A 25,813-nucleotide genomic window follows, 5' to 3' on the forward strand; every position below is an offset into this window, starting at 1 on the left:
CCCTGGCTGTCCTGGGACTCACTCTGTAGACCAGGCTGGCCTCGAACTCAGAAATCCACCTGCCTCTGGCCCCCAAGTGCTGGGATTAAAGGCGTACGCCACCACCACCCTGCTGCATCTTTATTTTTTAGGTGCAGGAGATTAATTATTCTTCAGACTTGCTTATTGGTTAATTATAGCACTGAGGTAAAAGAAACTGATTTTGAAAATTTAAAAATATAAGGATCAGCAAAAGCCTTTCTTATATATTTTATCAAGATGTTGGTATAATTTTCTTTAACTTTTCTGTGTTTTACAAATATTTAGTGACTTGGAAAAGAAAGTACTGTCAAGCAGTTTCAAGTAAGAATATTCAAGATAGTATTTAGATTTAGGTCAATCCTTTCTCCTCAGAGCTTATGAATTTCTAGTAGTGTGAATTTATATGAACTTGAAATTTCACTGCAACTGAGTTAGCTAAATACTTAGCAATGAGATGAGGAGCCAGAACATGAGTAGAAGTATAACATTGCTAAAAAAAGCTTATTATAGATGCTTAAGGTGTATCCCATGACTTCTTAAACTATCTGTTCCACTATTAAAAGTGGGTCACATTATTATTACTAACATTTGAAAATATGAAATAATAAGTAGGTAGCCAAATTTAGGCAATTTTTATATATTGTTTATATTTTTATGTATTATTTATGTACTATGAATTGGCATTAACTTTACTTCTCTAGGAATTAGTAGCTGTATAGATACATTTATATTAGTGCATTTACATAAACTTAATTTATTCAAAGATCACTTCTAGTGCTTTGTAAAATTAAGGCTTGTTTGAAAACAGTTTGGTGCCTTGACCATTAACAGTTTACCTGAAGTGATAGCTTTGCATAGTAACCATTGTCATCACATTCTGTTTGTATTACTTGAGGTTATTTTATTTGTATTGCTTTAGGTAAGAGCTTCATGTTTGAATGCATGTCTCAAACACCAGTGCATGTCTCAAACAGAAAGGATACTTATAAACTTCTCTTTTCAAGGTATCGCCAACTGAAACAGCAGTGGGAGATGAAGACAGAGGAGGGAGATTTATTACAAACTAAGCTTCAGCAAAGCTCTTATCATAAGCAACAAGAAGAATTAGATGCCCTTAAAAAAACCATTGGTAAGATGAAACCCACTGTGCCTAATCTCTTTGTGCTGCTCTCATTTATTTTAAACTCAGAAGATTTGTTGCTCAGAAAATACACATGGATGTTTTTCTGTAGGATAGATTCAAGCGTGGGACTTTTGGGTCTTAGGTTGTGATCATCCTCTTTTTTTTTTTTTTTTTTTTTCTCGAGACAGGGTTTCTCTGAATAGCCCTGGCTGTCCTGGAACTCACTCTGTAGACCAGGCTGGCCTTGAACTCAGAAATCCACCTGCCTCTGCCTCCCAAGTGCAGGGATTTGCATGCGCCACCACCCCCTGGCTATCATCCTCATTTTTATTATGCACTGCCAAAATTTCTTCTTTTTAATAAAACTAATGTTCACTAACATCAGTATGGAAAAGATCTCATTCCTTTACGTCTTTTTCTAGACATCTTAGGATTCTCTAATCTTACAGTTGTGAGCAGATAACATGAATATTTAAGCTTGTATTTAATTTGCACTCTGTTCATCATTAAAGTTTGGGATACTTTTTGGATCTTTGGGTTTCTATTCTTGTAAGCTTCCTATTTGACCAATTTTCCTGTAGGTGATTTGTTTTCTCCCACTGTTTACATATAAAATGTTCAATACAGTGCATTTTGTAGATACTTTTGTGTTGCTACTCTATTTGGCAGCGTAAACCTGGAAGAGTGGATCCCAAAGTTAAGATGATCTAAAGTCTCATGCAACAACCAACTTTATCCAGAGTATCCGACAATCTATACTCTGAGGGCATTCTTGAAGGCTAAGCAAGGTCATATAAACAAAAGTCACTTGAGTTTGGGTTGTACATAGTCAGAAAGGCAAGGTCATATTAGCGTAAGCTGTATAATATCAGGAGGTCATTTATTACTTGGAAACATCATTCTGAATAATAATGATAAGATGATGGGTAATTTGAAGTAAATTCCTATTCCTATTGCCTAGGAGGGTCTTGAAAGCACATTCCAATAATAACCAGTGTCATGGAGGAACAGGGATTACAAGACTCTTTCTTGTCTTGTTTACTTGGAGGTTTCTCACATGGTCTTAGAAATCTGACACACAGCAATTCTTCACTGTGTTCAGACATTTTCATATGCAAATTTCTCAAGTGTTTTTTTTGTTAAAGAAACTTTCTCCTCTCCTTTCATTATACTTTAATTGTATATAGCAGCTTGTTTTATTTTTGTCATTAATTATGATAAAGGTCTACATGTGAATTTCTCTACTCATGTTTCTATTCTGCACTGAAAAGCGATAGAAAATTGTTCAGTGCTAGCTTTTGGAACTGTATTTGTACCATGGTCTCAGCTCTGACAGATGTGATACATGATGGGAGTATATCAAATTCTTCCTTGTTTACTTCAGTTTAAGCTCATTGTCCTGATCTTCTATTGTCATGCAAGGCTGTGTAGTTGGGCATAAGTAGGCAGAACCATTGATTTGAACGGTAAAGTAGGAGATGTAATTCAGTGGTCCAGCATAGGCTTTGCTAATGCAAGGTTGAGTTTTATTCTTATCATTTTAAAAACAAAAATGTGCCTCTGCCTCCCCAAATACAAACTAATCTCTCAAAAGAAATAACATCAGAGATCATTAGGTAATTCAAATACTGCTTTTAATAGGATTTATGTTTCATTATGCCAGCTCCAAAATATACCTATAATATTTAAATCTAGCTTTTAATTTATCAAAACATTTCTTAAATTGATTTGATTTATAAGCTTTTGTCTGTGTTATTAAGTTAGCCATGTTTAACTACCTTGTGATTCAGAGGAAAGTGAGGAGACATTAAAAAGCACAAAAGAAATTCAAAAGAAAGCTGAAGAAAAGTATGAAGCATTGGAGAATAAAATGAAAAATGCAGAAGCTGAACGAGAGAAAGAACTGAAGGATGCTCAGAAAAAACTGGATTCTGCCAAAACAAAGGCAGATGCATCTAGCAAGAAAATGAAAGAAAAACAACAGGTAAGACCTTACTTAGCAATCTTTAAAAATCAGTGTAGAACAGAAGGTGATAATATGTCAGGGGCTGGCCACTTATCAGTGTTGATTCAAAATTTAAACAAGTTATAAAAATTGTAAATTATGCATTTTACAATCTAGACACTTCTGTAAATGCTGCAGTTGAGTCAAGCAAATCAGGAGCAAATCATGATGTATACCTTTCATTGGAGGATTAACAGATTGATGTTCCTATTTATCATTACCTTGTAGATATGAACTGTTACATACTGAAGTTAAGTGTGCCATATTAGCAAGGTATCATAAAATTGTAGACTGATCTTTTTGCTTAATGACAGAGCTGGTATTTGAATATATTTATGTCTCCAAAGACTGTACTCTAAATTTTACAGTTTCTCTTAAAATTCTTCCATTAAATAGCTTCACAAAAGTTTTCCAATGAACTAAAGGTGTATATTAGGAAAGAAGATCAAGATACAAAGGCTTTTGCACACTGAAAAATTTTGTCACTAAAGCTCATTACTTCATATGTTACATAGAATTTTGTAACTTTTCTATAGTATAATTACAGATAAATGAAATAATTACTCAAAATTTATAGGATTTTAAAAGGGGTTAGCTTCTGTTTTCTTTTTCTTCTGAGATAACAGCTTGGTTTGTTGGTAGTTTAATACTAAATGGCCATACTTAAATGAGAATAATGTTAATTTTTATCTCTGTATGAAGCTAAATTACTTGCCAGCAGTTAACCTTAAATGTGTGTTTCTGCAGGAGGTTGAAGCTATCACTCTGGAGCTGGAGGAGCTCAAAAGAGAGCATGCATCTAATGAGCAGCAGCTTGATGCTGTGAATGAAGCCATCAAAGGCTATGAAGGTCAGATTGAAATAATGGCTGCTGAGGTTGCTAAAAATAAGGTAAGATTTGTTACCAAATTGGAGAGATGTAGAAACATTCATAGAACAGTTTCCGTTTGGGTTTAAGAAGCACACTAAAGCAGATTGTCCTTTGGGGTTAGAGATTTATTAGGAGTGTGCATGGAGGGGTGGCTCTGAGAGTCCAAGCTCCAGGGCTATAGTTCCACAGAACCTGATATGGTAGATAGCTCCCTGGAGAGTTTAGGTCCCTGGCCAAGTGGTTGCTGAGTATTCACAAAAATGTCTTTCAGGTGAGCTATGGGTCTTAGGCTGGCCAAGATTGGAGGCTGGGGGTAGGGAGGGAGCGTGTAGTGCGAGAAGAAAGACAAGCATCTTGTTACTGATTCACATGATGTGGGGGAAGTAGAGAGGAGTTAAGCTGTACCCATTGTCAGAGTGAGGAATGTGTCAGGGCCACACTCTTTCTCTTCCAGTCTTGTAACCTGAGCCTGTAAGTCTCTTAAGAAAGTGAGAATTATATCCCTGCTGTTTTCCTGGCATTGGTCACCTGGGGAGTCTGTTACAGTGTCAGATTCAGAAGCTCTTAGTGTGGTGTTGCCATATTCTTACTGTGTAGCAGCTTTCGTGCTGTGGGTGGGCCTGGCCCCTAGCCCAAAATTTAATGCTCATCTACTTATGAAATGTTGAATTAACATGATTGATTTAGTGCTTTAAGTCTTTTTATTTATGATCAGAGCATGAGGTGAAATGGGGATTCCAGAAAATTATAAAATGGCAGCAAATTTTCATTCTGAGTCTACTCAAATAAATCCAGGAAGTAAAATGAACAGAATTTAAAGAAGAAAAATGAACTGTTTGGGTGATAGGATTGATGACTAGATGTAAAGAGAATTCTAAGGTACATAAGAAAACAGAAAGAAGTAGGTATTACCCCCAGGACTGAGCTGACTGATCCACAGATATAGCCTTGGAGCCCAACTTTACTCACAAGGCGGAGGACCAGAGATCTAACTGCAGAGCTGTCCACAGAAAGGTTGTGTATGTGGCTACTGAGCACTGGTCTTTGGGTGATAGCCAGCCTGGAACCATGTAAAACCCCATGTTAGGACATGCATGGTACTGTCCCCTGTACTTGGTAAGCCTACCTTTTAGACAAGCACACTGAACCAGCAAGTACAGCTCTGCCTTCCCACAGTGTCTCTCTCTATAGTGATGTAACAGTGTGAAGCAGCAATAGCGTTGCAACTGATATGGGAGACATGGACAGTTCTCAGAAGCAGGACTGTGAAGGCTAAGATTCACAGACTCTTTTGTTCTCAGACCTGTTTTAATCATTTTAAATTGTCTTTTGTAGTATTTCTACTCCTGCATCTGTAGTATAACCTTCATTTTTCAAATATTTGGGTTTTTAGCTGAGATGCTGTTCTTGAGTGGCATGAATTTTGTGTTAATTAAATACACATAGTATTTACAGAGGTCTTCCATCCACATAGGAACTTTATAGTAAAGAGCTTTTTACTTTTGACATGTACATCTGTTGTTTCCAGTTATCTTTTCCCTTGAGAATGATTGTTTTTTAAAATTTCTATTTTTCATTTTACATCCCAATTACAGCACCCTCCCTCCTCTCTCTTCCCAGTCCCACCCTTACAAAGCACTCCCCCCAATGATCCCTCCCCTTCTCTGAAGAGAAGGGGGATCCCCTTTGTACCACCCCACCCTGAAACATCTAGTCCTAGCAGGACCAGACACTTCCTCTCCCACTGAGGCCCAACCAGGCAGTCTAGGTAGGAGATCCTATGCCAGGGAACAGAGACAGACAGCCCCCACTCCACTTGTTAGGGGACCGATTTGAAGACCAAGTAGCACATTTGCAACAAATATGTAAGGGGTCTATGTCCAGTTCCTACATGCTCCCTGGTTAGTGGTCCAGGCTCTGTGAGCCCTCGTGGTCCTAGTTTAGTTGACTCTATAGGTCTTCTTGTTCATTTGTATCCCTGATTCTTCCACAAGACTCCCCATGCTCCTCCTGATGTTTGGCGGTGGGTCTCTGCATCTGCCTCCATCTGCTGCTGGATGAAGCTTCTCAGGAGATAGTTCCTGGCTGCAAACATAGCAGAATATCATTAGTAGTGTGGGGTTGACTCTCTCACATGGGATGGGTCTTGTGTTGGGGCAGTCAGTGGCTGGCTGTTCCCATAGTCTCTGCTCCATCTTTATCCTTGCACATCTTGTAGGCAAGACAAGTTTTGGGTTGAAGGTTTTGTGGGTGGATTGATGTTGCACTCCCTCTTCTGGAAGACCTACCCTCCTACAAGAGATGGCTACTTCAGTTTTTATACCCCTTCTGGTAGGAATCTCAGCTTGAGTCACCCCCCATAGGCTCTCTGTTTCCTCCCCCTGTCCCAGAAGACCTAGTCACTGGAGATGCCCATCAATGGTTTCCATGAGAATGATTGCTTCTTCATGTAGCCTATGGTATTTTAGAAAGTATTTGCTTCACTCTTGACATTTCTGATTACATTCCATTTTGCTAACACATTATATATTACATTAGTAACAGAATAGCAATTATTAACTTTTTAAATTATTCCTTTTCTGACTAAGAATTTATAATTTGTCTTAACTTTATAATTCATGTTGATTAGATGTTTTGCACAGTTTCTGTTCAATTTTCCTTTCTTGCCTCCAAGGTAGTTTTAAATTTTGTTGTTCTGGTTTCCTTTATTTTGATTTTTTTTTTTTTTCATCTCAGTTTCTTCCTCTGTCTTATACTATGCTCTATCAACATCATGTTATTTTTTTTTAAATAGGAAACTGTAAGATAGATGAGTTAGTTTTAAAGGCTGTTTAGTCAAGCTTTACCTTACAAATTATTTCCTTTTGCTGATAGAGCAAATAAGCACACTCCCTAGGAGCTAAGGAAAGAAATTAACTTCCTACTAACTAATTGGCTAGAGACAAACAAGATTAAAACTCCATTTCTGCTCAGTCTGAAGTGATAGGGCTCATGTGTATTTTCTCCCGATGCGGAAAACACTGGCAGCTCCGTCTGCAGTGTTCCTTTTCAGTCTCTTCATGATCTTCATAAGCATGCCTCTGTCACATGTACTTAGAGTTGATAGGACTGTAGTAGTTCCCCTTTAATGGATCAATTTTTTTTTTCTTCAAAGGATTTTAAGAGCTAAAATATCTTTTTAGATTTTAAGATGAGTCTTGAATTTTTTTTCCTTGCACAGAAGACCATTAATGAGCACAGCTAGGCATTATAAAGAAATTAAATCACTAAGCACATGTAACAACCCTAGGTGTAGAACATTATTGTTCAGAATTTTGTTATTTCCCAAATGGCGCCCCTCCCCATCTAAATTATTATTAATACTTACTTAAGGAAGTCATTTCTTAGAGTCTTTTGGTAGATTATTGTACTTAATTAGTTTTTTTCCCCCTAAAGTAAGTATAAGATAAGCTAGGGTTTTTCTCCTTTTGTCTCATGTAAACATTGTCCTGTGAGTTTTCGATCTTATCTTTACTACAAGGACATTCTTAAGCAAACGGGCTTGAGGGAGCTGGGAGCTGAGGAGACCACATCTGTAATCAGTCTTTGGAAAGTTTGGTAGCCTCCACTTAGGTGGGGCAGATGGCCCTGACTTTCAGGGTAAGAAATTTTTATTTGCACTGAGTCTGTTGGTTTCAACAAAAAGGAGCGTTCTCTCTTCATTTTTCTTTTGACCCCTGTATTCATATCAAGTGCTGTGACATTCTGTAACCAGAGGTCATACTCTTCTCACCTTACATTTGCACAAGGGAAACTTCCAAGGTCAAGGTCTCTTATCTTGAGCCCTTATATTTGTCCTTCCTCTGGTTCTTTGGAGATCTATCTTCTTGTGAGTTAACTTCCCTGAGCTGGATTTTTTAAACTGAGAGACATAGCAGGTCAGAGTTTGTAGTCCCTCCTCCGAAGGCATTCATTCCCCCCACCCTAAGTGTAGTAAAATGTCTTGTTTACAGCATGGATTGTATATCAGCCAAGTTCTTTTAGTGGTAATCTGACTCATTTTACTCTGTGTTAAAATGTGAAGGGTTATACTGAAAGACCCCTGGGGGAGACCCCCACTCAGATCTCGGGAGGACGTACACCCAAGGAATCACGAGAGACCACATCTTGATGTAATTACAAGAGGTATATTTTCATTTCAGGGCGCCCTGGTTCGGCACCACACCTATCTCACGCAGGAGATAATGGAGCCAACCACGAGGCTTGAAAGTTAGGGGTTTTTATAGGAAAAAGGACTGAGGGAACAAAGGGATCAGTGTGGTCATACATCATTGGCTAGTTCAAATATTAACTATTACGTTCAGAACAGAGTGGAAAATTCCTAAGGTTGGTGTTAATCTGAGTCAACAGAGCATCTGACCTTAAACCATATCTGAGAGGACCAGATGGTCCATTACTTAGTGTCTGCCAGGCACGTCTTTGCAGGCCTGGGCCTTGGACATGTCCTCCTTTGCCAAGACATGTTTTCCTCTATGTTTATAGCTTTATGTCTTCTTGATCTGTCAGCTCTTATGATATCTAACAACTTGTTTGCTCTTTCCCAGGCCTATGTGGCCAGTTTGTGATGGATTCTTAGGCCCATAACTTTTCTTCCTAGTCAGCACAGGTTTAAAGCTTTAATTTTTCCTTACAATACAACCATTACATGTAGTCATATTGACATGCTTTCCAAAGTCTGTCAGACATGCTTGGAGCAGAATTAAAATACTTACTTATTACTTACTTATATTCATTAATTTTTTCTTTTTGTTGTTATTTTAGGAATCAGTAACTAAAGCTCAGGATGAACTGATGAAGCAAAAAGAAATAATAACTGCTCAGGACAATATAATTAAAGATAAATGTGCAGAAGTGGCAAAACACAATTTGCAAAACAATGATTCTCAGCTTAAAATTAAGGAATTAGACCACAGCATAAGCAAACATAAGCGGGAAGCAGATGATGCTGCTGCAAAGGTGTGGTGATGTTGAATTTTATAACCTGATAATCAAGGTTTTGTTTCTAAGCTCTTGGACTATTCTAGTAACTGCACAATAGGAAACTTGCTACAAATGGCAGAAGTATAGTCTAAGGTACACTTGAGTTTACAAGCTGTGATAACAGCCTATCACTAACAGTCATTTTCAATAATAGCCCAAAAGATTTGTTTTTAAATTTAGTTGTAGACATTTATTCCTTTCTATAAGATATATTTCTGTAATATTTAATGGTATCCAATGGGATTGGCATTCTTATTCATACTTATTGATAAAATTTATTAGTAATGATAATATACATTATCTTATCACAAGTTGAATTTGAAGAACATGTGTGTGTGTGTCTCATTTTGAAAGACAATGCTTTTTCAGGTATCCAATATGATTTTGTACAATGCATTTATCTCAAAATTATCCGTTTTTACTCGCACTTGAAATATCTTCCTTTGCTATATCACAGTATAAGTATTTTGAAGAGTATATTGTTGCCTTTGCAAAAACTTGTATCAGACACTATACTGAAGATACAGGGATAAATAACATTCACCCAGCACCTTCAGAGGCCTGACTAGTCATCTCAGAAGCCAGACTATAGGTGAAAGTTTACTTAGTGTTATCACATAGTTGAATTAAATAGATCTGACAAGGATTATGCTCTACTGATAAGAATGCATCTCACATAATTTTAGAGGAAAACCATGAAGGATTATAATTCCAAGTTTGAAGTGCTTATATTATGTGACAAAAATTACATTTTACCTTGCCGAAAAAGGTGGAAGTAGGGGTAATCAACATTCAGGCCTTTTTTTTTCTTTCTTTCTTAGATTATAATTCTGGGAAAATTATGTAGTCACAATTAAGCTTTCATGACTTCATCGAATATTGTAGCTATTTCTAAGGAATTTTAGCTACACACAAATTACTTTTTGATGTAATAGATTGAATTAGATAAAATCTGAATGAGCCTCATGTAACTTAATTTTAATAGGGATGTTTTGAATATACAAATGAAGCATCTTCAATCTGGAAATCTTAAGTGCTTCAAAATTTAAAATATTTTGTGTGCCAACATGTCATGGAGAAAAATCAACACCTAGTCTACTATACCAGGTCCGAGCAAAAGGAAAGACACAGGAAAAATGTCATGTAAAATCACCTTCAGATTTCCTGTGAATTTTCTGTTTTGATTTAGGTCCTATCTCTGAGATACCTCATTATATACTTGTAAATATTCCAAAATTAGAATAGCAAAACAAAACTGAAGCATTTAGTGGAGCAGAGTGTTTTGGAGCAAAGGACACTCCATTTGACTTTGTAAAAACTTTGTTTTCACTCATCTTTGCTAATGCTTGGTGGGAGGACTCTGTGTTCTGCTTCTTCAGTCTACAGTCCTCAGAAAGGAATTCATTCTCATTCCTACAGAGGTGCCATCCACTCTTCCTTTTTCTGTGTCATTGTGATTTTTTTCTTCTGAAATATTTATTGTAAAAATAGTAAACCTTTAGGAAACTGGTTTGAAAATGTTTGGTTTGAATATTTTTTTTCTTTTGCATATGTGGCCAGGTATCCAAAATGTTGAATGATTATGACTGGATTAATGCTGAGAAACACCTCTTTGGCCAACCTAATACTGCCTATGATTTCAAAACAAACAACCCTAAAGAAGCTGGCCAGAGACTTCAGAAGTTACAGGAAGTAAAAGAGAAACTAGGGAGAAATGTCAACATGAGAGCTATGAATGTGCTGACAGAAGCTGAAGAGCGGGTGAGTCTGTGACAGTAGATGACCTCTTTTGCCTAATGTAGTAGGATCTTTCTGTCTATTTTTATTTACCTGTTCCTCTGTTTTCTTCATTTCTTTCTTGTTATTTTGCTCCTTTTGTCGATCATTTCCCTTTATGCTGTCTTATATCAGTGGCTTTTGTTGTCTTCTAGAAACATGTTTGCTTTTCGGTGATGAGACAAGCATGACCAAGGCAGCTTTTATAACAGAAAGCATTTAATTGGAGTTGCTTACAGTTTCAGAGGCTCATTGTCATGATGGCAGCATGGCATCGTGCAGACAGGTCCTGGAGCGGTAGCTGAGTTATAGCCTGCTTGTTTGGGCAGTCTTGGGAGTTCAATTCTCCTGTATGTTGATACAGGAGAAGTATAGTTATTTTTCTCATACTTTTGTTTGTATTATAGTTCTGATACATTGTGTCTTTCTAGAAAATAGGGTGAAACTTCTTTATAGCTAACTAAACTCGTGAATGAGGAAGAAATTTTGTATTTTACAAAATAATTGTCCCATTTTCCTTTCAGTATAACGATTTGATGAAGAAGAAAAGGATTGTAGAAAATGACAAATCCAAAATCCTTGCAACTATAGAAGATCTTGACCAGAAGAAAAATCAGGCCCTCAATATTGCTTGGCAAAAGGTACTTGAATTCAAAAATGTAATCCCAAGGCAAGGATGAAGGATCACATCAGGTTTACACTGTAAAAGCAGCTCTGTGTGGCTTGAATGAGGCACATGTTCGCAACTTGAGTTAAAGCCTTGTAGACATTTTTAAATGTGCTTTGTCTTTTTGACTTTACTACAAGACGTAGATAAGTTTATGTCAAAGGGAACCCTATTTGTTCTCCCTTCACAACACCCTTCACAACTGCTTAACACTGAAAACAGCATATTGCACTTTGACATAGAGTTAGAAATAAGAAGCTTCTAAGGATTCAGTTTTACCACCCATTGTTTTTCTTGCCATTTCCAAAATATTTCTATACTCCAAATCTACATATCTCAATAAGCTACCATGCCAAGATACAGGTTTGGGTGTAGTTAGTTTTAGGGTTATGATGATGATGATTTGCAAGTTCTATAAATTGACACTGAAAAATGAATAGCAAGACTTTAAAAAAAATACCTTTTGAATTGCCATATAGTAACTGTACATGTTTAAAGGGTATGTGTAGTGTGTAATAATGAGACACAGGCATTCAACATACTTCAAACATCTAATGCTTGTTTTCTAACTATTTCAATTTACTCATTTATTGCAGTCAATAATAGTTCATTCTGTGATATAAAACAAGGAAATTTAGTCCTCTCATCTAAAGGATACACTTGCACCTGTTAGCCATCTTCTCTCTAGTCCCCTTCCCTGAGGAATCCTTTCCAGGCTCCTGATGGCTCTTTCCTTCTAATGCTTTACCCTTCATATAGTTTAACTTTTCATTAGTTAACTTTTCTCATTGCTCTGACAAAAAGAAGGGTTATTTTGGTTCACATTTTCGGGGTATGCTCCATCATAGCAGGGAAGTGTTGAGGCAGGAGTAGCATCCCAATGATCACATTGTTCCCACAGATAGGAAGGAGATTGAGAGAGAGAGAGAGAGAGAGAGAGAGAGAGAGAGAGAGAGAGAGAGAGAGAGAGAGAGAGAGAGAGAGAAAATGTAGATAGTTTGCACAGTCTGGGCAGTATCACTCACATTCACAATAGGCCTTCTCATTCTGTTCTTATTCATAGCTTCTTCATTTCGTCCTCTCTTAGTCACCTTTGTGGTTTGGTAATTTTCTGTATTGGTAGAATTTTCTTCTCTTATTTAAATGTCATTTGCAACTGTTCTACTGTGTTGTAACTTTTGTGTTTGTTTTCTGAATTGTATTCAGTGTCCCTTTAGTCATACCTAAAGCAGCACCATTTGGGTGCTGATAAATCCTGTAGTCTTGTTTTTTTTCTCATGGAGGGTTTGCTGGCTAGCTTTGTCTTGATTAATAGGTTTTTGATTCAGAAAATCATCGGGCCCTATTTTAATAAAATAAATTCTAAATTAGAAAACTAAAAGGAACTTCTGGACTCATACTCAGGACCTTAGTTCTGTTGTGGAGAAACACACGCCACTTTGTAAAAGGAAGTATTCTGTCAGGGGCTTACAGTTTCAGAGGGTTCATGATCATCATGGAAGGAAGCACAGTGGCACCCAGACAGTCATGGCAGTAGAGAAGTAGCTGAAAGCTTATATCCCGATGTGCAGGTAGGAAGCAGACAGACTCAGCCTGCTCTGAGCTTTTGAAACCTCAAAGCCAGCCTCTCCTCCAAGAAGGCCATACCTCCTATCCCTTCCAAACAGTCCAACTGAGGACCTAACTGTGTGAGCCACGGGAGCTGTTCTCATTCAACCCACCATGCCTACCAAAAGTAAACCAAGATGAGATGAACAGCCAAATATATAACAAGTAATAGAACTGAAATTTGCTCTTTCCTAATTCTCGATTCTCCAGTGCAACTAATGTCTGTCAAATATTCAGCATCCAAGTCATCATTCCTCCCTCCATAGTCAACAGTAACCTACTGTGTTAGAATAATTCCATGATCAGATGGAATCATTGCTGAATCTCACCAAATCTTTAAAGAACTAATACCAGTGCTTCTTAAATTATTCTATAAAATCAAAAGGGATGAAATGCTGTGAAACCATCATATCAGATCTTGTAAAAGACTCACATACACTCTCAAGAAAATAGAAAATTATAGCTCAATCTTCTCATATACAGAAACTTGACTCAGATATTCCTATAAAGCACATAAAGTTAAAACTGGGTCATAGAAAATGCCCTCAGTGGTTCCCAGATTTTGCAAATTGATTTTGCTCTTTCCTAATTTCCAAGGTTTTTATAGCGCCTCTGATGTTCACTAAATATTCAACATGGCACCCATCATTCTTCATTTTCTCAATTTTGGACACTAACTTAATGTGTTCAAAACTTAATAGAAGCTATTGGTATTGGCATATATACTTCTTTTGGCTAAGGTGAAATGTGTTCCTTGGTTATGTCCATATTCAGAAATACTGCTTGAAAATCTAGGAGATTTTTTAAATATATTTACTCATTGTTTTGTGTGCTTGCCCCTGATTCTGAAGATTTCCCTACAGAACATGGCTGTTAAATCCTGGAAGGCGCACATTTTACAAGGGGCAGTGCTGGTTTCTCTATGGTATACTCACACTTGTCTTCTGGACTCTAAAAGTTATTGGTCATATTTATATGACAGATGGCTGGGTGCTGATCAGGTGTATGTGTATGTGCATTGAATCATCCCGTTTGCACCTGCTGTGACAGCTCAAATGACTTCCCCAGACATTATCTTCCCAACTACGCAGCGGATCTATTGAGTTGCATGTAAATATCCTAACAGTTGGAAAATATTCTGATGCTATAACATGATTTTTTTAATCTAGGTGAACAAAGACTTTGGCTCTATTTTTTCTACCCTTTTGCCTGGTGCCAATGCTATGCTTGCACCACCAGAAGGGCAGACAGTTTTAGATGGTCTGGAGTTCAAAGTTGCCTTAGGAAATACGTGGAAAGAAAACCTTACTGAGCTTAGTGGTGGTCAGAGGTACGTAATCCCCTTATAACTTATAATTTCTCATGGTTATTATATTTCATCATTTTATTTACTTTGTAATTCTGTTTCAGTTTTGATTTGGTTGGCTGCCTTTGGAGAATTTCTGAAGCCCAATTATGGGTCTACAGATTTGGTTAAAATGTTTGTTTAAATTGGCAGATGGTAACAACTATAGCTAAGAGTTGAATGTAGATGAATGTTTGCAAATAAACAAAAAAAACCCAAGCCAGATAACTAAACAAAAGCTAGGAACAACAACTTGTTAAACGTTTAAAATTGAGCAAGCCATGTAGGGCCCTGAGTACCTGAAAGGAAAAATGGAAATGTCGGGCCTGTGTGTTCACCCAGGTTTTTCCCTCCTGACAGTTAGGAAGGGTTAACTGAAGGACACGTAGACTGTGGTTTGAGAACTGAGCAGAGAAGTTAATATTAGGTCTGTGTGTTCCTAAAGTGTACACTGTTTTAGACAAACCCTAGAAAACTGCACAGTGGGCCTGACATCAATTTTATCACAAGAAGAACATAAAGAAGATACCAAAATAGACACTAAGCATAGTGTACAGTTAATAAGAATTACAAGACTGGGTAGGATGGTTGACTTCTGTATTCTCAGGAGTCCAAGGACAAAGGGGAAAAGACTGCCACAAATTTGAGTCCATTTTGGTATACAACTGTGAGCTCAGTCTGGGCTATACAGCAAAACTGATTTTAAAATAATAATAATAATATTCATAAGTTTGCAAGAGAAAACTCAAATTGTGGTGACCTAGAGAAGAGTAATTCTTTAAAAGAAACTAACTTGGTGAGATTAGTAAGTGTGGAATTTAGAGTGACTGTTTTTCAAGAATTACACTGAAAAAAATGCTAACAAATAGATGAAACCCTTTAAAAATAATGAAGTGAAATATAAAGATCACAAGATTAATGACTTAGACACCATAAAATGAAGAAGAATTAACTTGTTATACCAGTCATATCTACTCAAGCTTAACTGAGGAAGGTTAAAAAAAAAACCTCTTAACATTAGTTTGGTGTCCTGTGGAATCTGCCTGACACATAGGACAACAGAAGACAGAACTACTTAAAGAAATAATGACATCAGATCTCCCACATATGATGAATTCTGTAGAGTAGTGGCAAGATAAGCGCATAGACACACACAGCAAGACTTACAAGATTACTGGAAAACCATGTATATATTAGAAAACTTTCAGAGGCAGCCAGGAGAAGGAAACAAAACACCCACATGGCATAGAAGTAAGAATGATTTGAGACTTTAGACTTCTTATCCCAAACTGCCAGCTGGAAGTTTTAGAACATTTAGAACATGCTGAATTGAGTCAACCTAGAATTCTGTATCTAAGAGAAACATTTATTTTGAAGCCAATACACTTTTTCCAACAGAAGCCAAGAGACATTCATAACTCAGAAAGTTATAAAAAAGATACTGCTACCTGTGGGTTTTTATAAAGTTGTTTGTCATCTTTTCAGTAGGAATATCTATAATTTATATATACATATACAGCATGCATATATATAGTATATATAGTATATATGTATGGGTACATGTATAATAAAATTTTTTAAAGGGGGTAACTAAGTTGATATTGTTTCCTTAATATATAGCCACTCTCTTACCTGATACCTAGGCTCTACATACGCAATTGAGGTAGGGATAAATGTCACTTGTTATAAGGTAATATGATCTGGTGCTGTCCGGAAAGCTAGCTCCTAAGTGCTGGTTGCTTTTCTAGAAGGCATAGACTTAATTGCCAGCACCCACATGATGACTCAACCATCCTTAACTCCAGTTGCAGGGATTATAACACCCTCTTCTGGCATGTGAGGGCAGCCAGCAGGCATGTAGTGTACAAACATACATGCAGGTAAAACACCAGTACATATAAATAAGAAAGTTATTTTTAAAGATAACTTGATCGTTAGTATAAATGCCAAATATAATGAGAGTATTAAAGTTGTCTCAAGAAAATATACTTGTGAAGAGAAGTTTAGAATCTAGGATCTTTTTGACTTTAAGATGAGTTTACTATTTATTATGCTAAGGACATTGCAAATTTGCTTTAGTTTTTTGGTCCAATGTCTTATAAATGTTATGACTTTACTTCCTCCAACATTTTCCCAGGTCTCTTGTGGCTCTCTCACTAATATTGTCCATGCTCCTCTTCAAACCTGCTCCAATTTATATCTTGGATGAAGTGGATGCGGCCTTGGATCTTTCTCATACCCAGAATATTGGACAGATGCTGCGTACTCACTTCACACATTCTCAAGTAAGGACCACTCCAAAAGCTCTCCCAGTAAAAGTAAAATAGGTTTTTGTTTGTTTTAAGAAATTAAGACTTTATTAATAATCATCATTAAGTTAGATATTTGCAATTGGTGCTATAGCTCAATGCTATGCAAATCATCAAAAAGAGAGATCAGTCTCTCCTGAGGGAAAGAACCAGGCATTGACAATATTGATTCTAGCATGATGAAGAGTATAACTTAAGATTGATTTAATGATATAATTGTTTTCTTTAGCTATTTGCAACAAGTATGACACTCAAACACAACTGCTTCAAGAATATCCTTAAAGCATCAAAAAAAAAAAAGTTGCACAAAATGTGAGACTTGGCTAAACATAGAGAAAATCCCTTGAAGCTAAAAAGAGGGCTTTTTTTGTTGTTGTTTTTTGGGTTTTGTTGTTTTGGTTTGGTTTGGTTTTTGGTTTTTTGGTATTGCTACAAGAGCCGTAGATTCCAAATGTGGTTGGATAAAACCATTATACGGTTCTCGGATCTCTACTCATCCTATTCACTCTAGAATATATGTTTATTATGGCAGCTTTTAGTGTTGCCTTTCCTAATTATATGAAAGTGATATTTGGACAGGGATAGAACTGTAGAAACTTGCAATCTTCTTTGGTATTATTAAATTTATCACATAAGAAGTTATTTCACTAAGTGATTAGAGCTAGCAATAGAATAGGGAATGCCAGCCACAAAATTCAGCTACTGGGAAATAATAGCCTTAAGTAATGAAACACTGAAGGTACAATTAAGAAACTTCTAAGATAAAAGTACATTGCTATTCATTTGGGTGCCTAGTGCCACAACTGTCTTCAAGTGATACTTGAGAATGTACGTTTTCTTGGTGTCATATGTTTAAGAAGAAAACAGAGTGACCTCCAGATGAATTTCTTTTTTTTAAAAATTAAAATACAATTACAGCATTTTCTCTCTTCCCTTAACTCTCCTCCCATGTAACTCCCAACCTTCCTCTCTAAAATTCATGGCCTCTTTTGTTAGACATACACCACAAACATATGTATATTCCTAAGTATATAAATAACTTGTTTGGTCCATATAATGTTACATGTATGTGAAGGCTCTTTGGAGAGGGAAGCATTGTCAGTCATCCAGTTGGGAAAATTTATATTTATACAAACACACACACACACCCTACTTGGTATTAAACAGCCAGCTACTGGGGAGGCTTTTCCTTAGTTATCTGTAGTTTTTTTGCAGTGGGCTCCCTCTTCTGTATAAGCAGGTTTATTGTTGTCCTTATTTGGTTGTTTTTTGGGGGGTTTTGGTTTTTGGGGGTTTTGTTTGTTTGTTTTCCATTTTTCAAGACAGGGTTTCTCTGTGTAGCTCTGGCTGTCCTTGGAACTCACTCTGTAGACCAGGCTGGCCTGGAACTCAGAAATCTGCCTGCTTCTGCCTCCCAAGTGCTGTGCTGGGATTAAAGGCGTGCGCCACCACTGCCCAGCTGTTGTCCTTATTTCTATCTTGTTTAGGCAGCCATGTCACTAAGACTTCATGGGTGTAGCTTCTTGGACATTTCTAGGAGACACAACCTCAGCAGAATTTCTGTTCCTCTAGCTCTTAGAACTTTTCTGCCCCTTCTTTGACATTGCTGGCCCTTAGATGCAGGATTTGCATTACAAATATATCATTATCGTGCACCGTGAAATCACTTGTTCTCTGCATTTTGATCAGCTGTGATTGTTTTAAGAGAAGTTTCTTCGATAAGGAGTGAGAGGTACATTCATTTGTGATTAAAAGAGTAAATATTTAGAATAAGTTAGGAATTATGCTGTTAGTAAAGTGGCAGATGTAATCCGTGACCTCATTAGTCCTGTGTAGTTAGCCAAGTTTCCTCTAGCAGACATGATTTCCCTCTTGCTGTGGGCTATAGATATAATTAGAGAGCTGTGGATGACTGCCAAGACATGCTTTAGGGTTAGCATTGCCATGCTGGGTAGGATTATTGGTTGACTACCTTCCTTGAAAACTTTTGTGGCACCTTCTGATACCATGAAAGCTAAACTTCAGGAAAGAGGCTTTCAGGTCAGATTCAGTCAACAAGTAACCTGCAGATACTTTGCCCAAAGCTCACAGTATCCTTAGGAATAGGGTATCTTCCACTTCTGGGAGGTAACCAAGGGCAATAGTAATGGCATATATGTTTACGAGTTACTTGGAAAATCCTGACCATCGACTCAGAAGCTTCTCATGTTTCTATGCCTACTATTAGTGTGTGTGTTAGTCCTTAGCTTATAGGAGAGGGTAGCATTGTCAGTCTAAATGGGAATATTTATATTTACAGAGCCACACGCCACCACAGTTTACCATTTACCTTGCTGTTTTCCCTATGCCCCTACCATCCCTTCCCATCCTATGTTGTGTTTTTAGTTTTTTGCTCCATTCAATTCTTAAATCCTCCTTAAAGTGAATTTCTTTAAGAATATTTTCTTTAATGTTTTTTCTTTCTTTCTCTTTCCTTAAGTTCATTGTGGTATCCCTCAAAGAAGGTATGTTCAACAATGCAAACGTTCTCTTCAAAACCAAGTTTGTGGATGGTGTTTCTACAGTAGCCAGATTTACGCAGAGTCAAACTGGCAGGATTCCGAAGGAAGCAAAGTCCAAAGGGAAAGGACCCAACTGAATTCAGACTTCTAATGTTGACCTTTTTACACATGAACTTTCAAGAATTTGGGATCCAAGTTGTTTATATAATAATGTTAACATTATTTTCATACGTAAATCTTTCTAGCACTGGTAAAAGACCAGATTCCTCTTTTCTTACCTAGTGTGATTATGCTCTAATTATTGTAGTTGAGATTGTGTGTATATCATCAATTTTTTTCTTACAAAAGTCTTTTTTATGTGTTAAAGAACCTGAGGTACATCTACTTGGTAAATTCTGAAAAATACAAAGAAACGGATGAAGTTATAGGATAAATACAGCTGACAGTCAGCTTTTAACTACTTTAATTTCTAAGGACAGTATTAATGAGTTTTTTGATTATAAAATCATTCATATACAGGATATTTCTAAAGAAAGTCACTGGACCAACAAAGGAAACACATAGCAATTATGCATACACTGAGCTATTTGAGGTCAGTCCTGTGGGGATACCATGCCAGATCCTTGGATGTGAAATGGATCTGGAGACAATTTTTCACTTTAATGATGTTGGACTATCATGTTTATGTATGTTTAATAATTGATCTCCACAAGCTTGAAATTTGGGTGTTTTTTAACTTGACTATTTTAGTAGAAGCTTGGGAAAAAATGTATTATTACACTTGGATTGCTCTATCTAAAGTCCTGTAATATTGTTAAGATTTTTATCAGACTTCTCATAATCTAATCAATAATCTTTTGGTGAATGTGGGACTTAGCAGCTTAAGTGAAAAGTATATTTTATAAGAGTCTGCTAAATGTAAATAATGTCTCCCTTTTCTACCAAAAAAAAACCTCCAAAGCTTGATGATTGATGAAATTCTTGGTGCCTTCTGCTTGTCCAGGTCAAAGGTAAAACTCCTTTAGAAAACAGGAGGGGACCAGTACACACCCTGAGATCCTGCAGCTTTATTGTCTCTATGTACAATTCCAATCAACACCTATGCTTATATTCCTCAGAGCTCTAATGTCATCGAATTTGATTTTTACAGATTTCCCCATGTTTCTTCCTGATACTTATCTGAAGGGAAGAGACATTAAGCTGTAAATACTGACTGACTGATAGTATAAATCACAGATAATGGACCTACACAATGTTTTATTTTCCAAGGTGTTATAAACTGTTGGTCAAAATAGGTGTGTTTATTTACACTATTCTAATTTGATCACAATCTAATCATTGCCAGCTGTCAATATTTTGTATTAGGCAGTTATAAAATAGCATTGAATTGCTGTCTCAATGGGCTTATAAGTGACTATTTTCTGTGATTTCCTTTGTCTATAAATTATCTCCTTGTATGCATTTCTGTTTAGTTTTCTTTTGTTTTTTTATTTTATGTATAATTTCACTCTTAATATTTTTGTGCATATATTAAATTTCTGTGAGGTATATTAAATTTTTGTAGTACCACAGTTTTTATTTCAATATAGCAAAGTTGTTAAATAGTGATATTTCATATATTCATAAGAAGGTGGGTTAACTAACATTAATAACTTAAGCCAATCACTTCTTGCTTGTATATATTTTCTTATTTAGTCCTCACATAACTCAATAAGGTAATCGTTATCAGAATTCTGTTACCGAGGAAACGTAACAGAAGTTATGTAAATTGCACACAGTAACAACACTTAGTGGTATCAGATTGGAGGGATACTTTTTTTATTTATCCATGAACTTTTCCACCATGCCCCAGTTCCCAAATATCCACTCTGGCTTAATATCATTAATAAGTGCCTAGGCCACGAGCTATGCTCATTCCCTGACTACTTATTACAACTCTTAACTTATTATCCCATTTATTCTAACCTAGGTTCAGCTATGTGGCTGATTTCTTCTCCACTGTCCTTCAAAATCTCCTCTGACTTTCTCCCTGCTTGAAGTGGCACCTTTAATCCTGCCTTACCTTACTGGTATCTTAGATTTTATTGACAGGTGATCTTTCCACACAATGCACAGGCATTTATCCCTACAATACTGTGATGAAAGGCAACTTATACAAGAAAATACTTGAGGCAAGTGGTTTCAGAGAATTTAGAGTCCATGACTGTCATTGCTAAGAACATCACTGTAAGTGGGCAAACATAACATTGGAGTAGAAGCTATGAGCTTACATTTGGATCCGTAGTAGATTGCCAGCTTTTAAAAAAGACTATATGGACAAACTTTATATTAATGAGTATTATAAGGTTACTATATTTTATACTTTATATCACAAAAGAGGAAACAGTCCTTCCTGGGCCTGCTTGATTCTGAAAGACAGTGGATTTAACCATTGGGAATAATGTTTAACCTTTGTACCAAGTGGCATTGTAGCTTCAAAGACACAACAAGAAAAGGCTCGGTAAAAAAGTAAAGCAGGTTTAACATAGGATGAGGCAGTATTCACAACACAGGTCCATAAGGTAAGACCATGCTACAGCAGCCACTTCACTACCTTCTGAAAAACACTGGTGTGTAACCAGACCCTTGTAGAGGAGAAACCTCTAACCATAGGCTATAAAATGATCATATGCCATAAAATCCATGTTTAGTTCTGTTTCGTGAGATCCACCAACTCAATTGGGAGCAACAATACATTTTAAGATGAAGTTGGTGCTAACTATAAATCCCTTCAGTAAGCCCAAGGTTCTCAGATAATACACCATCGCCTATGTGAACCCATTATTTGAGGGGAATCCTATACAGCCAGTTAACAGATGAGGAAAAAGTATGATTTCAGGCCACAGATGAAAACACTGCTTGTGGATTAAGTTTAAAGAAAAAGTACCATAGGTCTGAACACCCTGAAAGATGGTGGCAAGTGAAAAATGCAGTGGGCAGATTTAAATGTTGAAGTTGGCTTTGTACTTTGTGTGGAAACAAGACCTAAAGTTAAAAGTATACAAAGACTCACAGACAATTGTGAATAGCTTGTCTGGTTACAGAGTCTGTAAGAGAAGTAGTGGCCAAATTAGCAGAATGAAGTATGTGGGGAGATAGAAGAATGGTGACAGGCTTGAAAAGAGTACAACCACTGGAGAATCTCCACCAGGGAAGAGGCACCAAATAGCTAAATGGTCAGTGAGCTGAGCAGCTGTCAGCAAGATTTGTGCTTCCAGTCTTCCTATCCTGGGTACAGACACAGAGTTGATGTTATAGTTCATTGTGGTGCTGACAGCTGTCCAAAATGGAGATACTGGTTCAGCTTGTGGAAAGAGCTTTGGTTTGGAAACCAGCTACTATGGTTGGTGTTTGTCATTATTCTACAGAATTTATTCAGTAACGTTTGCTATGCTTTTTAGGAAACCACTTGTAGATGGTACATGAATTTGATTGGGATAGGAGTAGATTTGATTAAAGGATGACTGCTTGCCACAGTTGTTGAGTGCCCCTCCCTAGGAGTCTTCATCTGCTGTCTATTTCAAGTTTTGGTTTAGCTCCCAAGAATTTCTTTGCCTCAGATTGTATCTCGACATAGTAGGGAGAATCTGCATCTAGCAAGTGATAGATAAAAATGGATCCAAGAAACAAGCCCATGTAGCCATTTTAATGCCTGACAAAATAGACTTCAAACCAAAACTAATCAGAAGAGATGAGGGACAGATAGACACTGTATACTTACCAAAAAAACCATCCAAGAGGATATTGCAGTTCTTAACATCTATGCATCAAACACAAAGACACTCAAATTTGTAAAAGAAACACTACTACAGCTTAAGTCACATAGAGACCTTCACAGAGTACTGAAGTCCCCCACTTTCATCAGTAGATAGGTCATCAAGACAAAAACAAAACAATTGCTGAAGTTAAATGATGTCAGAATCCAAATGGACCTAACATATTACAGAACATTTCACACCAAACAAAAGAATATACCTCTCTCAGCACCTCACAGAACTTTCTCCAAAAATAACCACATACTCAGATACAAGGTAAGTCTCAACAAACAATACAAATAATGTAACAGAGTTAGTTCTTTGGTTAAAATAATAGAATTCACAAAGCCTTAGCCAAATTAAAGGCAGAGAGAAAATTACCAGATTTACAAAATCAGAGATGGGGCGGAGGGGGAAGGACATATCGAGATACCGAGGAAATCCAGAGAATCATAAGGACAATCTTTAAAAATCAGTACGCCACAAAATTGGAAAATCTAAACAAAATCAATAATTTTCTCAATGCATACCACTTACCAAAGGTAAATCAAGATCAGATAAACAAACCTATAATTCCCAGTAAAATAGAAGCTGTAATTAAAAGTCTCCCAACCAACAAAAGCGAAGGGCCAGATAGTTCTAGCCCAGACTTTCAAAGAAATGTACATGCCAATATGCTTCAAATTATTTCACAAAACAGAAAGGAGCATTGCTAATTATTTTTACAAAACCAGTTACTCTGACAACAGAACCACAAAGTCCAAACAAAGCACCAATTGTCCTCAGGAACAGATGCAATAATTCTGAATAAAATACCTGCAAACTGAATTAAAGAACACATCACAAAGGCCATCCACCATGATCAAGTAGGTTTTATCTCAAAGATCCAGGAATGGTTCAACATATGTAAGTTGATTGACATATAAACCATATGAAGAAATTGAAAGACAAAAGAAATACATCACTTCATTAGATGCAGAAAAGGCTATTGACAAAATTCAAGCAACTCCCTTTCCTGATTAGAGTTCTGGAGAGATGAGGGATACAGGGACAACAAATTGGCAAAGGCAGTTTACGGCAATCCCTTAGTCAACATCAACTTAAATGGAGAGACTTTGCCATTCCACTAGAATCATGAAGAAGACAGGTTGTCCATTTTATCCTATCAGAGTACTTGAAGTCTTGCCTAGAGCAATAAAAAAACTGAAGGAAATGATTGTAAAAATTCCACCAGGAAACTCCTACAGCTGGTGAATACTTTCGGGAATGTAACAAGATACAGAATTAATACAAAAATCAGTCGCTTTCCTATATACAAAGAATGAACAGACAGAAGGAAAACAAAATCTCTGAGAATATCCCCAAAAATCATTAAATATTTTAGGTTAACTAACCAAACATGTGAAAGACTTGTATAATAAAAACCTTCAGATGCTGAATCAAAAAAAATTAAAAGATTACAGAAGATGGAAGGTTCTCCCCATGCTCATGGATTGGTAGGGTTGATATAGTGAAAATGTCCACCATACCTAAAGCAATCTATAAATTCAATGCAATCTCTAGAAAAATTCCAACAGTTTTTTGCAGATATTGAAAGGACAATTCTCAACTTCATAGAGAAACATAAAATACCCTGGATAGATACAGCAATCATGAATAATAAATGCTGGGCAGAACACCATCTCCAATTTCAAGTTGTACTGTAAAGCTAGAGTAATAACAGCATGGTTTTGGCACAAAAGCAGTCGTGTTGTTGACATCGAATCTTAGACCTAGACATGAACTGCACACCTTCTTTTCTATAGAGTCAGAGGTACACACTGGAAATAAGAAAGCATCAACAATGATCAGAGGTGAGGAGGACACAACATCTGTCCCAACACCAGGAGTAATTGGGACCAGTGGGACCCAGGCATGCAGGAACTCCACTAGTCCAGTTGCACAGGTTTCTTCTGGTCTGTTTGTGCTGGTACTCTGAGCAGACCTTGGGCACAAGCTCTGCAGCGAGTCCCATAATACCCAGAGGAAGCACTACTCCCAGGTGCTCTAACTAGCCCAGGGTCACAGGATCCCAGAATCACAGGATCACAGAGACAGCTTGACCCTGAGGAGTTCTGACACAACCAGGATCACAGAAATGACAGGCTCCAGTCAGATTTAGCCAGGGCAGGTAGCACTAGAGATAAAGATGGAGGGAGGCAAGTATAAACATAAGTACAGAAACCAAGGTTACTTGGCATCATCAGAACCCAATACCCCCACCATAGCAAGTCCTGGACACACCATCACACTGGAAAAGCAAGATTCGGATCCAAAACCACTTCTCATGATGATGATTGAGGACATTAAGAAGGACATAAATAACTCCCTTAAAGAAATACAGGAGAACACAGGTAAACAGAAGCCCTTAAAGAGGAAACACAAAAATCCCTTAAAGAACTACAGGAAAACACAACCAAACAGGCGAAGAAAATGAACAACACCATCCAGGATCTAAAAATGGAAATACAAACAATAAAGAAATCACAAAGGGAGACAACTATGGAGAGAGAAAACCTAGGAAAGAGATCAGGAGTCATAGATGCATGCATCACCAACAGAATACAAGAGACAGAAGAGAGAATCTCAGCTGCAGAAGATACCATAGAAAACATTGACATAACAGTCAAAGAAAACACAAAATGCATGAAGATCCTAATCCAAAACATCCAGGAAATCCAGGACACAAGAAGAAAACCAAACCTAAGGATAATAGGTATAGAAGAGAGTGAAGA

At 37.0% G+C, this 25,813-nt stretch overlaps 1 protein-coding gene across 5 annotated transcripts in view; it reads left to right on the top strand.

Annotated features, from left to right (window-relative positions):
* The window catches only part of Smc2 (structural maintenance of chromosomes 2), a 50,450-nt gene extending 29,639 nt beyond the window's left edge, over nucleotides 1–20,811 (top strand). For all 5 annotated transcript variants that reach the window (XM_031377399.1, XM_031377401.1, XM_031377402.1 and 2 more), the window contains 9 exons: nucleotides 1,026–1,150; nucleotides 2,935–3,128; nucleotides 3,897–4,040; nucleotides 8,821–9,015; nucleotides 10,600–10,800; nucleotides 11,340–11,456; nucleotides 14,260–14,420; nucleotides 16,573–16,720; nucleotides 19,224–20,811. In XM_031377399.1, coding sequence (XP_031233259.1) covers nucleotides 1,026–1,150; nucleotides 2,935–3,128; nucleotides 3,897–4,040; nucleotides 8,821–9,015; nucleotides 10,600–10,800; nucleotides 11,340–11,456; nucleotides 14,260–14,420; nucleotides 16,573–16,720; nucleotides 19,224–19,382 — 1,444 coding nt within the window. In that variant the 3' untranslated portion in view covers nucleotides 19,383–20,811. The remainder of the gene's footprint in view (nucleotides 1–1,025; nucleotides 1,151–2,934; nucleotides 3,129–3,896; nucleotides 4,041–8,820; nucleotides 9,016–10,599; nucleotides 10,801–11,339; nucleotides 11,457–14,259; nucleotides 14,421–16,572; nucleotides 16,721–19,223) is intronic.
* Nucleotides 20,812–25,813: the final 5,002 nt, after the last annotated feature.

This window comes from Mastomys coucha, unplaced genomic scaffold, assembly GCF_008632895.1.
Source record: "Mastomys coucha isolate ucsf_1 unplaced genomic scaffold, UCSF_Mcou_1 pScaffold18, whole genome shotgun sequence".
Lineage (NCBI taxonomy): Eukaryota > Metazoa > Chordata > Mammalia > Rodentia > Muridae > Mastomys > Mastomys coucha.